At 51.2% G+C, this 17,079-nt stretch overlaps 1 protein-coding gene across 1 annotated transcript in view; it reads right to left on the bottom strand.

The window, feature by feature from the left end:
* MLPH (melanophilin) overlaps positions 1–10,261 on the bottom strand; it is an 86,183-nt gene extending 75,922 nt beyond the window's left edge. Inside the window, 2 exon segments of the mRNA XM_011980296.1 lie at positions 3,886–4,019; positions 9,992–10,261. Of these exon segments, the coding sequence (XP_011835686.1) occupies positions 3,886–3,995 (110 nt within the window). The 5' untranslated portion in view covers positions 3,996–4,019; positions 9,992–10,261.
* Between the last annotated feature and the right edge of the window lie 6,818 nt (positions 10,262–17,079).

The raw sequence follows: 17,079 nt of genomic DNA, 5'->3' as shown, positions 1-17,079 counted from the left end.
AGTCAACAAAAGACAAGCACAAATGAAACAATAAGAAACTCAAAAACCTCTTAACTACCTCTACCTCCACGCTGTTTACATCAGGGGTCCCCAAGCCCCGGCCGTGGCCCAGTAGGGGTCCCTGGCCTGTGAGGAGCTGGATTGCATGGCAGGAGGTGAGTGGCGGGTAAGAGAGCATTTCCCGCCTGAGCTCCGCCTCCTGCCAGGTCAGTGGGAGCTTAGATTCTCATAGAGCTCCCGTAGTTCTCTATTGTGAACTGTGCCTGCGAGGGATCTAGTCCGTGTGCTCCTCATGAGAATGAGAACGAGGCGGAACAGTTTCACCCCGAAACCATCCCAAACCCCGCCCCCAGCCTCCTCCCCCCGACCCCCACGTCTGCGGAAAAATTGTCTTCTATGAAAGCGGTCTCTGGTGCCAAAAAGGTTGGGGACCTCTGGTTTACACGATTCTTTGCCTCCCAAATGTGTCACCCGCTGAAATGTATTCTCATAGTAAGAACCATCATAGCAAGGCCACTTGGGGCTTCAGTATTCTCGACCTAACACGACCTTGACACAGGCTTTCCATAGCACTGCCTCTGCACACGGACATTTTCAACACGGTACTCTACGCTCATGTGGCCCCTTCCCATCGGAAGGCATCTGGGGATGTAACAAGCCCACCCCCTACTCACATAGCAGGCTGAGAAGACACAGCAGAGTGGCCCCATGACACGGCCCCCCACTGGCTCATTCTGGGCAAACGGCCTCAGGTACAGAATGAACAATGTGACCCCAGCTGCAGCCAACTGGCCACCAGCGGCCCCCCAGGCAGGGTCAGCAGAACCCATGTGCTTACAAAAGTCCCTTCCTAAGAGCACTGAGAGGTGACCCAGGTGCGTCCGTTCCTAAGAGCACTGAGAGGTGACCCGGGTGCGTCCGTTCCAGGAGTTATGCAAGGTGACCTGGGTGCGTCCCTTCTTTGCAATGTGAAATGATAAAAAGAACATGAAATAAGGAAAGATGGGTGTCAGAAGTGGGTGAGCCACAGACAGGAAACATGTGGGAGTTTCTGCTAAATCCACTTCAGATAAGCCTGGACTGGAGCAGGGCAGACCACTCAACAGTTCCCTGGAAGACAGTGCCTGCCTGGGACCCCCCTGCCCCGGCTCCCTCCCTCTGCTCCTTGGAAAACATGGTTCTCCCTCCCCTTTTCATTTCTCTGCATTTGCCTACACGCAGGCAATGAGAAGTTACAAGTTGCCATTTGAATTCAGGGCTGACAATAGCCAGGGCTGCCCTGGAGACAGGGCAGGATGCACCTGGGGAGGATCCACCCGGAAGGGGGCTCTACTAATGAGAATGATGTTCTGCCCTTGGCACAACCTGAACACCAAGGCTGAGACAGCGAGACTTGCCCTAGTTAAAACAGTGAGAAAACATCTGAGTTTATTTAGAGAGAACGGGAAGGAGAGGGTGAGGGACTTCGGAATGTGGAAATGGGGGATCTGAGACTCAAGAGAGGAGGGGTGAGACAGGGCCCGTGAGACCGCATTTTCCTGCCAGCGCAGAGGGGACAGGGTGGCAGCCCTGGGGTCAGCTACGTAGAGGGGACAGGGCGGCAGCCCTGGGGTCAGCTGCATGCTGGTGGGCAGCCTCTGCTCAGGCTTTGAGAAGTTGGTTGGTGCTGGCCATGGCCACCAGGCTGGCACTGGCTGTACCAGGGCCAGCAGGATGGGCCCTCCCCAAAGGCCAGCAGTGAAACCTGTGCTGTAATGAAATCCAGGGGTGATCAGTGGTCCAGGGTGAGGGAGAGTGGGGGATCGCACGGCTCTGACCCCAGCCCCTCCCCACCAAATGGATGCCCCCTTCTCCATGTGCTGCTCTTGTGAACTGTTCTGCTTCACCTAACGGTTTGTTGTGGACCCTATTCAGCCTGGGGACCGAAAGTCCCGCTTCTGCTGCTCCTTCTGTCTCCTTTCTTGGCACTTTATCTCCTCAACATGCTGGAGCTGAAGTCCCCAGGGCTGGTCCCTATCCGAATTCCCTTCCAGCTTTAAATGCTGCGGTCAGCTGAACAATGCTGCCCCACCCCGCCCCGCCCCAAGGCGTTCATGTTCTAGTCCCAAGAACCTGTGAAAACGTCACCTCACATAGCAAAAGAGACTTTGCTGATGGAATGATATTAAGGATCCTGAGATGGGAAGAGGGTCCTGGATGATGCGGGCAGTCCCTAAATATAATCGTATTTCTCCTCACAGGGGAAAGAGGAAGGCAAGAAAGTCAGAGAGAGAGAGATGTGAGCATGGAGGCACAGGTGAGACAGGGTGAGGGTGAGAGAGAGGCAGTGGGAGAGCGAGACATTGTTAGATGTGCCGATGGCCTTGGAGGTGGAGGAGGGGCCAGCAGCCAAGGAATCCAGGAAGCTTCTAGAACCTGGAAAAGGCCCAGAGATGGGTCCTCCCTCAAGCCTCCAGCTGGAATGTAGCTCTGAGGACACCTTGATTTTAGGACTTCTGACCTGCAGAACTGCAGGAGAACTGTGTGTTTTAAACCACTACATCTGTACTGTACAAGTCACACATGCAGCAGTCCCAGAAATGAATACAAATACCATTCATCTGTTTCACCACATGAAGCTTCACCTTTAGGAAGCTCTCATAACAGCATCTCCTCTGAGCTCTGGACTAGTGAACGTATCCAACACCCGCTCAACATACCTGCGTGATGTCACGTCAACATGCCTGAAACATTTTCCCCAAACCTCTCCATCTGTGGCCTCCCCAGCAGAGCTGACCTCAACCCTGTCCTCGAAGTTGCTCTGGCCACAACCTTGAAGTTGCCCTTGACCCCCTCACCCTGGAGACCCCCTATCTGATCTCTGGACAAGCTTGCTGGCTCTGCCTGCAAAGTGCATCTGGTCACTTCACAGCCCACTGCTGTGAAACAGAAACCAGGACTTGCTGTTGCTCTGCTCGAAGGTCTGTGGTGACTCAGGGGAAGGTTGAGGCCCTGTGAAGCTCTACAGGATTCCTGTGACCGGCACCAGATCCCATGCCCCCCAACCGCCTCTCTTCCTGGCCCCCTCATTCACTCCACTCTAGCCTCGCCAGCCTATGCTCTCCCTGGGGCACACCAGGCTCCCTCCTGCCATCTTCAGCAGGGCCCTCTGCCCCCCACTCTCTGGCCTCTGCCCTCCACCATCTGCCCTCTGCCCTCCACCCTCTGCCCTCTGCCCTCTGCTGTCTGCCCTCCGCCCTCTACTGGGAACATCCTCTCAGCTTTTGCTTAACTACTTCCCTCATATTGCTTCTTTCTCATAGGGTGACCCAATCCACTAAAGACATCAAGAAAGGATAAGGGAGCCCAGATGATAGAGAGGGGAGGAAGATGCACAGTGGAGGGAGGAGTGAACAAGGATGGGTGGGTTTTAGCCCAGTCAGTGGGCAGAGTGGTACAAAACCGTGCTGGGGTCTACCATGGTGAGGTCGGGATGCTGCCTGGCACTGCTGAAAAGAAAGGGAGAAGGGCAGCTTCCATCCTAAAGACTTGATTCTAACATCAGGGTGTTTCAGAATGGCATGGAGACTCCCCCCATGTATCACTTTTTGCTCTGTTCTTCAAAGATGTGGCCTAAGTATCACCTGGCTTAGGAGATATCACCCTGGAAGCTGGGTCAAGTTGAAATAAAACTATTCAGAGAACAAGTGAATGTAGTTTGGCAAGTCAGATCCCCTCGTTGAGAAAACCAAAGCCAGAAAGAAGAGCTGTGTCCCAGACCTGGCTTCCTATCCATCACTCTTCACCCTGCATGTGGCCGTCTACCCACCCGGACAGCACCCAGATTATGGCCCTGGGGGGAGATCAGGGACCCCGGGCTCCGTGAGCTCAGCATGGCACACTCACTCTAGTCGTTCCTCTTCTTTCCTTCGGAGGTCAAAATCTCGTTGAACAACTTCCAAGATGTGCTGGGCCTCTTCATCAGTGAGCTTGGAAAGATCCAGTTTCTTCCCCATTTCTGCTTCTTGTCAGGGTCACACCTGGAATTTCACAGGATCACAAGTCATCAGTCCCAGAAGCCTACCGATGCCAACCAAGTCACAAAGTAAGAGACAACACAGAACACCGCTGACTTCTCAGGACATCTGTCTGTACTTGGGTTAAATGGTTTTCTAATGCTTGTCTGGAAACTTGTGTAGATTAACGAATTTAAGCAAATCTATGCAAACTTCCCACATTTGAATTTTAAAAGGGATCTACTTCCTACTCTCCCAAACACACTCAGCCACAGGTCCCTCATTCTCTTTCCACTGTGGGATAAATGTCAGTGATCTCCCCATCCAGGGGCATGACTCCTCTCCCTGGCCTAGGGTTGAGCTTTGCAACAGAAAATCCTGGGAGAAATGCCCCATTCCTGAGGCTTCTCACCTTAAGTTTCTTGGGAGTGGGAACAGCACAGAAAAGAGGAAACTTCACAGCAAATTCAGTCAGCTCAGAGTTTTCTGTGCATCTCCCAGACTGCCTAGAGCGGTGCTGCAGGCTCCATGTGGGCAGGAATGCCTGGATGATTGACCCATTGGGTGGAAAAGTTGGGAGACTCCACAGCACTTGGAAAGTTTCACCATCCTCTGGGTGTGGGGGGCTGTTCAGGCTTGCCATGTGTGTGGTGGGGGGTGGCTCCGGCGGGAGGTCATATGAACCTGATGCCTGTGAGGGCGATGTGCTTTTGCTGGGAATAGCCACATAATTTCCACAGAGAGGCAAAAGCAATGCAACTTGGGAGAACAAAACGTCTGGGCAGGATGAGCAGTGGATGCTGAGCTTTATTTACTCGAGGGTTCAGCTATGGGGCTGCCCAGCAGGATTCCCAAGCCTAGTGTGTATTAGGATTACCTAACATGAGAGGTGGCCAGGCCTCACCCTCAGTAAATCTAATTAAAATTTTTAAAAATTTTACTTAATTTTTTTTTTCTTTTAGAGATAGGTCCTCACTATGCAGCCTAGACTGGTCTTGAACTCCTGGGCTCAAGTAATCCTTCTGCCTTGACCTCCCAAAGAACTGGGATTCCAGGTAGGAGTCACGGTGCCTGTCTGAGAATCTGGTGTGACCCAGAGGCTCAGCAGAGCAGCATCCTCACTCAATGCACTGTGCGATGCGGTGTTTATAGGTAACCTGATGACCAAGAAGTCAAACCTCAGATGATCTTACGCCCTTTTTGAAGTTCATCAGACCTGATCCCAATCAATGTCCAAAGGACAGAGGAGGGAAAATCCAAATGCCAAAAGCCAAGATAAGTGGAACCTTAGAATCTGGCTTGCTACTCAAAATGTTGTTCGTGGACTGGTAGCATCCCCTGTGAACTTGTTAGAAGTGCAGACTCTCAGGCCCCACCCCAGACCTACTCTTTCAGGATCTGCCTTTGAACAAGATCCCCAGGCAGCTCGAGTACATGAATTGGCTCATGCTGCTGTCCTCAGACCCCTCTGAGTAGCAAAGCTCTAAGGGAGACTCATTCACTTGGGTGGTGGGCGAGTCACAGAGGACTTTAACCTGTACATCCTGTCGGGTGGGTGATGGGTGTGAGGCAGGGGAGTGATGCAGTGGTGGTGGCTGAGGAGAGAATGACAGATCTTCTTGTTGGCTTTTCATATGGCAATATCATACAGGCCTCACAGCTCATGTTGATGTGGACATTACTGCTGGGTATAAAATTGGAGGCACAATTGTACCAGGGAGAACCTCACCACCAATGCATGCACACTGGGACACTGCAAAACTGTGCATGCTCCCTACAGAGGACTTCCCTGACCATCCTATGGTTTTTTACTCCTTCACCTGTCCCCATCCCTTTAACATTTCTTTATACCCCTTAACAGTTGGTGATGTCCCATTAGTTATTGTTAAGTTCCATGAGAATAGCAACTCTATCTGTTCCCAGCACATGGCAGTTGCTTTTCTGTGCCTGAAGCTCCCTGGTGTGCAGCAGGCTGTGCCAGGGAAGCCCTCAGCCCTTAGATGCTGCAGCTATAGACAGACCAGCTCTGCTCTGGGCACTGAGGCTTTGGGGAATATTTTGTTTGGATGACTGGGAGTTCTGTTGTGAGTAACTGAAAGTTTAAAAACCACCTCGTGATTTCAACAAGTTTTCCTTGAGGACTTGAACCTATTTTCTCAGGAACATCAGAGAAAGGGTCCAATTTGTGTGCTTTCAGGGGGAAGTCTCAAAACCACCAAAAAGACTCAATTTTGCTTCTGAATTCTGGGAAGCATCTCCCATCAGTGCTGCTGACCATTTGGAAGTGTTTATCATAAATATACTAACAAAACTTCCCCTGTGCTGGAGACGTACTTCGATTTCATTGCACAAGAGGTTAATTATGAAAAGTTACATTTTCTGGGCAAATACCGTTTAAAATAAAAATGTCTACAGAGCTCTCATGGAAGTCAGCCAAAATAGTCCCTGGCTTATGCCATAAAAATGGGGAAGGATAATTTTTTTTTTTTTTACACCCACACCTCAACATTTCCATTCTCAAATGTAAAGAGGAGTGTTTGCAATATAGGAAGAGATTGCCCCAATGTCCTGGGAGCATTCAAACTCTGTTCCTTTACAGTCAGATTTAGGTTCCGGTGAAGAAATCCTTACCACGGAACTCATTTTTGATGCTCCCGCAGAGCACACACTTTCTGGTTTCTAAAGAATTGGAACAAAAAGTTATTATTTGATGCATGACTGGAGTTCATTCACTTTTATTTTTCATGAGTTCTGAAAAAAAAGGGATCATAAGAAGAGCATTCACCGACGTTCTATTTTCAGAATGGATGGACAGTGTGACCATCAGCTGAGGCATTATCATTCCCTCTCTTCTCCTAACGCAGAAGCCAAAATTCCAGGCCTCAGTTTGAGAAACTTAAATCATGATATGTGAGGAAGAAAAGCAAAACAAAAGGAAAAACCTGCTTTTCTTATCTTGCAACCTTCTTAGAGCAGTCAGTGACCAGTAAGTGAATGGATAAAAAGATCACAGTGCATCACAACTAATGTCCTAGAGGCTGCCTGGATACCTGTCCCTCCCTCTTTCTATCCCCTTTCAAATCTTGGTTTTGTTTCTTGTTTTTTGAGATGAGGTCCCAGTCTGCTGCCCAGGCTGGAGTGTGGTAGTGCAATCATGGCTCACTGTAGCCTCGACCTCCACAGGCTCAGGGAGGTGAGGGCAGAGAACATGCTAGACCCATGAGGAGTGCAGGGTTGCTCTGTGCCTGCCCTAGCTGGGTGAGGTGGGGGTGGGGGCTCCCAGAGTGCGTGTGTTGGGCAAGGGCAGACGCCACCCTGCTCTATCTGTTCCTTGTTCCATTTCTGTGTAGATAACGCCTGCTCACGAGGTTCCTGAACAAAACACTTCCCTTTAGTGCCTGTTCCACTGCTCAGATTCAATCATATTTTAACCACTGGAGACAGCCAGCCTTCCCCAGTGGTTTAATAGCCATAGTGGGGCAGAGGGAGGGGACACAGGGATTAACAGGCAGGGAGGAGAGAGTGGAGCTGGTTTTATAAGATGGATATCCCAGGCCCAGACCGCTGAATTCCAGTGGTGTGTCACTTTCATCCATTAAAGAGTTGAATTCATTTTTTGGCCAAATTGAAGGGAAATCAGGGTGGGGGCTCCTCCTGGATGAAGAATTGGCTTAACTAGCTCTTCGGCTGGCTGCTCAGAGAGCCTTGGAACAATGGTGATTGTGGGTGATCACTTGCCTGAGCAAACAAACTGGCAAGCTAACGACAGCAGGAATGCTCTCTCTGACTCAGCCAAGGCGTGTCGTGGGTGTTATTCTTGCTGAGAAAGGGGAGGTAGCAGAGACGACAACTGTGGTGCCCCCTGCCTTAATCCTTTGTGGCTATTTCCCGAATGCTGCTGTCCAGGTTGGCCTGTGTGGTTATTTCTGTAGGCGGGTCCCATCAGTAGGCACTGACCCCCAGCTCTCATCAGTGGCTAAATGAGTACATTTCCACCCAGAAGGGCCACTCCCTTCCCTACAGGTGAACCAGGCACATCTGTGCTGTAGCCACAAGGGTCTGGAATGGCTCCAGCAGCAACAGCACTGGGAGGGTGTTCTGCCCCTCAGCCACCTGCCTACCAAGCTGCCATCTCCTCTGCTCTCCCGGTTGTCTGGGGAGTTGGTGGTAAACCTCACTGATAAATGGACATGAGTTCTGCATTTGCACCTAAAGCCTCAGTGCTAGTCTCTACAGCAAGGATGGGTCCCAGGTGAGGCTGCAGAAGGAGGATGGGTCCCAGGTGAGGCTGCAGAAGGCGGATGGGTCCCAGGTGAGGCTGCAGAGGGAGGATGGGGCTGAGAGGTGGGAGCTGGGTTCCCATCCCAGTTCAGGCACAGCCAGCCCGGCCGCCTGGGACAGATGCCACTTCTCTCAGGGTCTTAGTTTCTCCATCTGTACCATGGACAATGGCTGAGCTCCAGGACCTCTCTGGCCCTCTCCAGCCCTGGATGATGCCAGGATGTTGAAATTAGGAGGGGGAGTGATGGCGTCGGGATAGTGGGGAGGAGTAGAGGCAAGGGCTGTTCCTCCAGAGGTTGCTTCGGAAAAGAACAAGATGGTTGGCCCTAGAAGGTTGCCCCAACCGCTGAGACTGGGGCTCACTTGAGCCGTTGTTACATTGCGGTTCAAAGGCACCAAATTCACTTTTCCCATTAGCCCACAGGGCTCTGGGACACTTCCACCACCTCTAGCCCCTCACTGGGCACACATTCAGCTGGCTTTAATTTTCTCCAAGTCACTCATGCCATATTCAGCAAGACCCACTGACTCCCCATGTGTGTGCCTGGCACCGCTCCATGTTCTCTAAATGTGTCCTCAGTCAATCCTCTGAGGCACCTGCTGCTGTTCTCTGAGCCTGAGTGAGGGCCAGGAGCACAGTGACCCATGCCTGGTACTTAGATACTGAGGAGCACGGCCCTGGGTGGGGAGGGGGCTGGGCCCAGGAAGGCTGAGACCTTGCTGAGGTCAGCTGAGTCCCACTAGTGAGCAGGTGGAGGGATGGGTTTCTAAGGACAGATGCAGGCCAGCTGAACCCGAGGCGTCAATGTCAGCAGCGTGGTCGGCTAGTCCAGGAGCCTTTTCCTGAGACTTCACAGCCCCCAGCAATGCTGGCCTTTGCAGCTGTGGGGAGGCTTGCTCTCCCCCACTGTCATTTCACTCCCTCAGAAAGACATATGTGAACAAGATACCAGTCACACCACCTAAAAACAGGGCCTGTAAAGGCCCCAACCCAAGCTCTGCGTGGAAGTGAGGTGGAGTTTTCAGTGCCAGTTAATGTCAGTGGGGCGCGGTGTTAAAGCCTGTGGAATCTTCGAGGATTTACAAGTGAGATTCAGTTCCTGTAGGGACCTGGGGCTAGGGCCGGGACGAAGCCCACAGGTGCTCACAGCTCACAGACCCTTCCCATATCTCTACTTCCCACAACTCCCTGGCGGGCCCAGGGAGTCTGTCTGCAAACAAAAGGTGATTCCAATAAAACAGCCTTTTAGATACCCAAAGGAAGCTGGGTGCCTCCTCCCATGCCAGGATCATCCGGCCTCTTCCTCACCGCAAGACCAGCTCCCGGGCAGGGAGGAAGCCTTTCTCCTGGGGCCAGCCTGCGTGGCATCAGCAGCCTTGGCCCAGTCTGCATGGCAGACTCGCAATGGAGGCAATGGAGCTTCTGATTAAAACCAACCGTTTTGCCCAAAATGGGGATACCCCACCACCCCACTCCCACCCGTGCCCGCACCCAGACCAGTCTGCTCAGAGAATCCAGGTGAAGCCTGGGGACTGAGGCTGGGTGGCTGGGAACACGCTGTCCTCACCAGCCTGGACCAAGGTAGGGAGGCTGGCGGCTGGGGGCGGTTTCATACCAGTGGGTCTGCACGCGACACCGCGCACTCCCCAAAGCCTAAGCCCTCAGTCCTGGGTGCCACCCTAGCCCCGCTGTTCCCTCTTCTCGGGGCACTCACCGGACCCTCTCCGGGGGACGCTCAGTCCCTGGTCCAGCACCTGGGAGAGAAAGGAGGGTGACGAAGCAGGGCGTCAGGCCAGGGCGTCAGGTCAGGGCGCCGGGGCAAGGCTGGATAATGGGGGCAAGCAGGGCGCGGGGCGCAGAGCGGCTGGCTCGCGCCTGGATCTCGGGGCAGGCGGGCAGCTGGCCAGGTCCCGGCGCCTCCTGCCCGAACCACGTGAGCTGCGCCCCGCTCCGCCCAGCTCCGGGAGTGCGGACACTTCTGGATGCCCTGCCAGGCCGAGGGCGGGACGTTCACCTGGGGCGCCCGCGCGAGAAGCGCCAGTGCGGGGGAGAGCCCCGGATACTCGACCCCAGGTCAGTTTGGGGAGAAAGAGGGCGGCGGGGTGGGGAAGGTTCAGCACACAGCTGCGATTCCCGTGAGTTGCGGCGACTTTGCGTGGGTGACATTGCACCGCGGTCCTGCCTTGGGCACGGTGGACCCGCTTGCTGAGCGCGCTCTAGAACGCGCGGCACATCGTCGAAATTTCTAACTCTGCCAGGAGAGCGCTATTTACTTCGGCTTTACAGATGGGGAAACTGAGGCTCAGAAACGCGCCCTACCAAAGCCACCGACCAGTAAGTGGCAACGCCAAATAATAAGTGGGACTTTAAGCCCAGGGCTTTCTGCTGCAGAGCGCGTGCCCTCACCCCTTCGATTCTGCCAGGCATCAGGACCAGGAGGGTCCCGCAGCCGCGGGCAACCCCGCTGCGGGGAGGAGACCCAGGCCTTGCCCGCCAAGAAAAAGTCAAGATCCGTGGGCAAATGCGGCAGATGTGGACGCCAGGACGCGCGGCGCGGCGGTGCCAGGACCGAGGACGCGCTGCGGGGGACGCCTGGGAGCTCCGCGCCGCTGCGCTCTCCTCCTGGACTCTAGGGCCGGCCTTTGGGTGCTCAGTGGGGCCCGCGAACTCAGAGGGTCCCAAGGCGAGCCGCCGTCTCCAGACCGCCACGCCTGCCTGTCCTTCCGAGTTCCAGTGGACATTAGGGAATTGCCCTCCTCCCTCATCCTCCAGGACTGGGCGCTTCAGAACTTTCTCTCCCTCCTCCTCCCTCTCCCTTGTCATTTAAAAACTTACATTCTCTTCTTCAGGAACTGCTTTTGCAATTCAGTTTTCGTATCTGCAAAATGATAGGAATAAAGCCATCAGGTGAACAGATACTGCTATCTCCATTTAACAGAAGAGGAAACGAAACCTTACAGGATTGTTGTGATATCACATTAGATTATTTGTAAACAGCTTTCAAAAGGCTGCAAAAGAATAAAAAAGAATGTTGTTGCCTGCTGAGCCCTGGGGAACACTGTAGGTGAATCAGGGTATTTCAGGTCCCTGGGCTGCCTTGGGACAGGTGCTGTCCCCAAACACCATCAATTGTTGAGTGTGAACCCTGGAATGGGGTGAAGCTTACACTGAAGCCAGCGTTTCCACATCCCATATGATCTGGTGTTTATGTTTTTCATTTCCTTACCTCCTTGCCATATGCCTTACTGTTGCCTGTAAGATTAATAAATCCCTTAAGAGTTGATGTGGGGACTTAAGTTCCTTAAGGGCAGAATTTTTTTTTTTTTAAGTTTTTAATACTTTAGTGCTTATGTATTTGAACTAGTGGTTTTAAAAAATATACAACTGACACATGCTGATATATAAGGTATATAGTAAAGAATATAAGGAATGTAAAACGAAAAGCCAAATTCTCTCTTATTCCACTACCAACCTCTATGACCTGAAAGCAATCATTATTAATGGTGTCTTGTGTATTCTTTCTGAATTGTGTGTGTGTGTGTGTGTGTGTGTGTCTGTGGTGAAGCATGTGGGCTCAAACCAACTGCAAGAGTCAGAATTCTAGCTAGGAGTGTGGCCCACAAGCTGTGTCATCTTGGACCTGTTACTGAATCTTTTGCTGACTTTTTTTCTCTCTTCTCCATGACGGGAATAGTAATGGGAGTTACACATAAGGGTGCTGTGGATCAATATCCCCGCAGCTTGGGTGAGACACCACGTGGTGAGTGCTTGGTAAATACTAATTACTATTTCTGTCGAGCCACTTCATCCTTTTTTGGTTGTAGAATATCCATTGTGTGAGTTACCATAATTACTTATCAGTCTTCTATTGATGGACAGTTAATTTTTGATTTTTTGCTATTTAAATGATTCTGCCATAAATATATCATTCTACATAATTCTTATTGACACCTATCATACATAGGATGACACATAAATATCATTGCACATACATACTGATATATCTGTAGACTAAAAGCCTACAGATTTGGATTTTCTGAGTCAAAGGATGTACACAATTTTAAGAGAAAATTCTAGAATTATAAGCTTTTTTTTTTTTTTTTCTTGAGACAGAAGCTTGCTCTGTTGCCAGGCTGGAGTGTAGTGGCTTGATCTCGGCTCACTGCAACCCCCGCCTCCCGGGTTTGAGCAATTCTCCTGCCTCAGCCTCCCCAGTAGCTGGAAATACAGACGCATGCCACCACGCCCAGCTAATTTTTGTATTTTTAGTAGAGACAGGGTTTCACCACGTTGGCCAGGATGGTCTCGCTCTCTTGACCTCGTGATCCACCCTCCTTGGCCTCCCAAAGTGCTGGGATTACAGGCGTGAGCTACCGCACCTGGCCCTAGAATTATAAATATTTAAAATGGTTAAACAATCCTCAAATTACAGCAAGTTTCAAGTATAACACGAAGAACCCTCCCTTCCCCTAGCCATTTGTGATGAAGTTTCTGACATGAAGTTTTAGTGTATTTTATACAAACAAGGACAACCTTCTATTAAACTGCAATCCAACCATCAACATCTGTAAATGATACGTTGCTATCATCTAATCATCGGAGTCCTTTCAAATGTTGCCAGTTGTCTCCGTAATTTTTTGTTGCCAAAGGATCCAGTTCAGAATCTCATGTTGTGTTTAGTTGTCATTTCTAAGTCTCCTTCAAATCGGATCAGTTCCTCTGTCTTTGACTGTCATGGCTTTGCTATCTAAATATTAAGCCACTTATTTTTTAGACTGTCTCTAAATTTGGGTTGGTCTGCTCTTTCCCATGATTATACGCAGGTTTTGCAAGGTTGGGAGAATCTTGCAGAAGTGAGGCCGGGTCCTCTCCCTGTGTCCTGTCAGCTGGTGCATGGATACAGTATGTCTCCTTACTGCTGCTGTGATCTCCGGACTAAGGTGCTGTCTTCCAGCCTTCTCCACGGGCAGGTTACTCCCTTCCCCTCTGTAATTAATGTCTATTTTTGGAGGAGGGGTGTACACATTTAAAATTTCATAAGGCTAGGTGATGTGGCCATGCCTGTAATCCCGGCACTTTGGGCCAGAGGCGGGCAGATCACTTGAGGTCAGGAGTTCGAGACCAGCCTGGCCAACATGGTGAAACTCCGTCTTTACTAAAATTACAAAAATTAGCCGAGTGTGGTGGTGCGTGCCTGTAGTCCCAGCTACTCCTGAGGCAGGAGAATCGCTTGAGCCCTGGAGCCAGAGGTTGCAGTGAACCGAGATGGTGCCACTGCACTCCAGGCTGGGTGACAGAGCGAGACTCTGTCTCAAAAAAAATTAAATAAATAAAGAACAAAATTTCATAAACAATGTCAAATGGTAGCAGAGAATAGATTTCATGTCTTTGTATTCCTGCCTCCCCAGCTTCTTCTCAGGGCTCCCCAGGGTGCCTGTTGTTGGTACTCTCTACCTCCGTGACGTTTTACCCTGCCCTGAGACCTACCCTTCCTTGTTTACCTTCTAAAGGAGGAAACTGATGCCCAGAGAGTCAGATGGTGTTTACCCAAGATCACACCATGAGTCAGGGGCAGCCGAACTCTTCGGCCCTGAGCCTCACAAGCCACGCTGCTAAAGTCTGGGTTGGTGGGTGGACACCAGAGGGCAGCAGAGAGCCCCCTTCCTACTTCCTTGTCTTAATAGTAGCCGTCTGGAGACAGCCTTTGCTGGGACTTAGTGGCTGGCATGAGAGGGAGGAAAGGATGGTTCGCTTGGCCATGCCAGCAGGAAGCTCACCACGGAAGATGGGCTTCAGAGAAACACCCTTTAATTTCACTGGCTGGGCGTCCCCCAGTTCCAAGGACAACTGGTCAGGCAAGTCCCACTGAGGGGTGGCCTTGGGCTTAGTCTCCGCTTTGCACATGGATAGGGGACCTTAGGGGAGAGAAGGTTTCTGGCTCACCAAGGAGCCTCACAGAGTCTGGACGTGCCGGCTTCCTTTGCAATGGCAGAGTCCAGGATTAGTGCTGAAAAGGCCCGCAGTTCCCATCCACTAACTCTCCTGGTTGCTCCAGCTCTCTGGCAGGCAGTAGTTAAAACCCATCCCCCTCAGTCTCTCTGTCTAAACCATCTAGGCCAGTATGGCATTGGGCTAACAAGGGTGTCTGGATTTTTGAGATAACCATCCAGGAAACAGAACACATGCAAAATATTGCCCCAAATCTTAGCCATGTCCAGTCAACTACTTGTAAATTACAAGAAAATATGTTTTCATCAGACACTGAATCCTTTTTTTTTCTTCCAATAAACCTGGAAAATTGAGGGGGGAACCCATTTTTGGAAGCATTCTGGCTTTGCCGTTGTTCAGCTGGGTGGGGGATCATGGGTTATGCAACAGTGCCCTAGGCCTTTAAAGAGCTGTCACCTGACTCTGCTCCTGCCAGTTCGTCAGCACACAGGCTCATGTGACTGCCCTCCAAGCAGCTGAGCACACACACAGCTCCCTGGGCTCTCATTGGTCTACTTGCACAGGCCCACCCTGGCTGCCTCTGCTTGTTTTCTGGGCTCCAGCTCTTTTCTGAATGACCCCGCCATCCAACCTCCCTTCATCTGTCCAAGTCCTGCTCCCTGTTTGGATCACCACTCAACTGTCCTTCCCTCAGAAATTGGGTCCTGGCCACGCAGCCCTGCCCACTGTCAGCTTCCCTGTGGTTCCTGCGTGTTCTTGCAGACCAGGCCCATAGTTTATCTCCCGTGCTCGTGTGATTATCTGGTTAGTGTCTGTTGCTCCCCTGCTCTGGACTTTGGGACGACAGGGACTGTGATGGTCACTCTGATGTCCTGCTGCCTTCCACGGTGTTTGGTGCATAGTAGGCTCTCAACAAATACATGTTGATTAAATATTGTTCAATAACCATAATATCATATTTTGATGTTGCCCTTCATCTTAACTTTGACTGGAGGGCATTTTGCAAACAGAGCTAGCTCTGCCCTCCACCATCCAGGTGGCCTCACAGCACTTCCCTGGAAGAGCAGGGTCCCTTGGGAAATGACTTGATGGGACAACGGAACGCAGAGCTGGGAGAGGGAGGGTTGAATTGTCCTCCCAGGGATCTCTGCTGGCTTGGGGCCCATCATTCTCCTCTTGCTGTTACGATTCATTGGCCCTTGCTATGTTTTGAGACGGTGACCCCCAGCTCAGCTCAGCCTCCTTCTCTTTCTTGTGTTGGTCTGAGATCACCCTTTGTTTTCTCTCCTAGGATGCGTGTGCTACAGAGTAAGAAATAGTCCCCTTCTGCTCAAAGCTTAGCAGAATTCCATTTACGATTCCTAAATTCCTACCCCACATGTGTGAGTGCTCAGAAATGTAGGACTCTCACATTTATGTTGGCAATGTGCTTTCCCTCATCTGCACACATAGAGAACTACATTTTGATGAGTGCTTGAAGGGAGCTCTAATTAACCAGAGAGGCCAGCCAAGAGGAGTGAAAAATCTGAACAATGAAGTTCTTGAATCTAAAACCATCAGAAATCTCAGGCTTCTGGGGGTTCTGGAAGCTTCAGCTCATGTTGGGGCATGGGCCAATGAGCAGTTCTCTTTACCTAAATTACCTTAATTAGGAGCTTTAACCATGAAGGATTCAGGAATTAGGCAGAAATGGTCTACATTGAAGGGAATGAGTTCAGGCAATAAAATTTCCAGACCTACTTCTGTAAATCTTGGTCATGTGGTTATGAAGAAAGATAGCAGGAGGGGCACCGGTCCTCAATGAAGGCTACTGTGTGCCGGGCAAGTGTGGTCAGATGAAGGGAGGTTGGGTGGCGGGATCATTCAGAAAATTGCTAATGTGCCTGGCCTGCACATTAGCAATTGGGTTGGGCATCTGAGTTCCCCAGTGTCAACTGTGTTGTGCAGATAAGGAAGCCGAGGCACTGGCGCAAGGTCACACAGTCAGAGAGGGGATATACCAGAGGCAAACCCAGGTCTAAGGGCCTCTGAGCCTGGACTTCCACAGCGCCTGGGGCAGGCAACAGCCACAGCAGGGATGACTGGTTCATGGGGCCTGGCACAGCCAGAAGCAGGAAGCACAGCCAGAAGCAGGAAGAGCAGATCTAGAAATTCAAAACCAGAGCACCTGTCGTGGGCCCCTGCTGGAGAAAACAGTGGCGAGCAGCCCCATTAGGCCCTGAGTGCATCGTGCCCCACATCAGGTGGTGGGCATCACCCCATTCCCAAATCACAATGGTTGAATCAGGCGTTACAGGAACAATTCTTTTTGCTTCTTCTCCACTTCCATAATTCATAGTGATGGCCTAATTTCAGTTTCAACACATAAGCCGCACTTCATATCTCACGTTAAACTCTTGTGTGAATGTTCCAGAATATTTGCAGTGTTGCTAATGCCCTCCCCATGGTGAAAGCTGTTACAAGATCTCTTGCTTGAGCTGCTACTGCCTGCACCTCTCAGGTTGGTCTGATGTCAGCAGAGGGCTTGGCTGAAACCACCCCAGAGCCAGCAGCAGGAATCCAGCAGTATCCCTGCCCCTAGGACTCCCCCTCACTCATGGCCAGATTCAAAGCCCATTACCAACTAATAATGTACCTAGAGCCAATTCCTAACCCATGAATTCCCCACTTTCACCTTCCCATTCCCCATACTCACCCCAGTCTTGCCCTTCTGCGAACTACATAGTTTTCCAAGCTTGCCACCACCTGAACTCCAAACCCAATTAATTTCCAGTGGCTTTCTGGCCGCACAAATCCAAATGAATCCACCTATTTCCAGGAGCACATGTGCCTTCAGTTCTGGGTGGAAATGCA

This window comes from Mandrillus leucophaeus, unplaced genomic scaffold (assembly GCF_000951045.1).
Source record: "Mandrillus leucophaeus isolate KB7577 unplaced genomic scaffold, Mleu.le_1.0 Scaffold21, whole genome shotgun sequence".
Taxonomy (NCBI): domain Eukaryota; kingdom Metazoa; phylum Chordata; class Mammalia; order Primates; family Cercopithecidae; genus Mandrillus; species Mandrillus leucophaeus.
The sequence above is the reverse complement of the archived record's forward strand: the minus strand, read 5'-3'. Positions and strand labels throughout refer to the sequence as shown.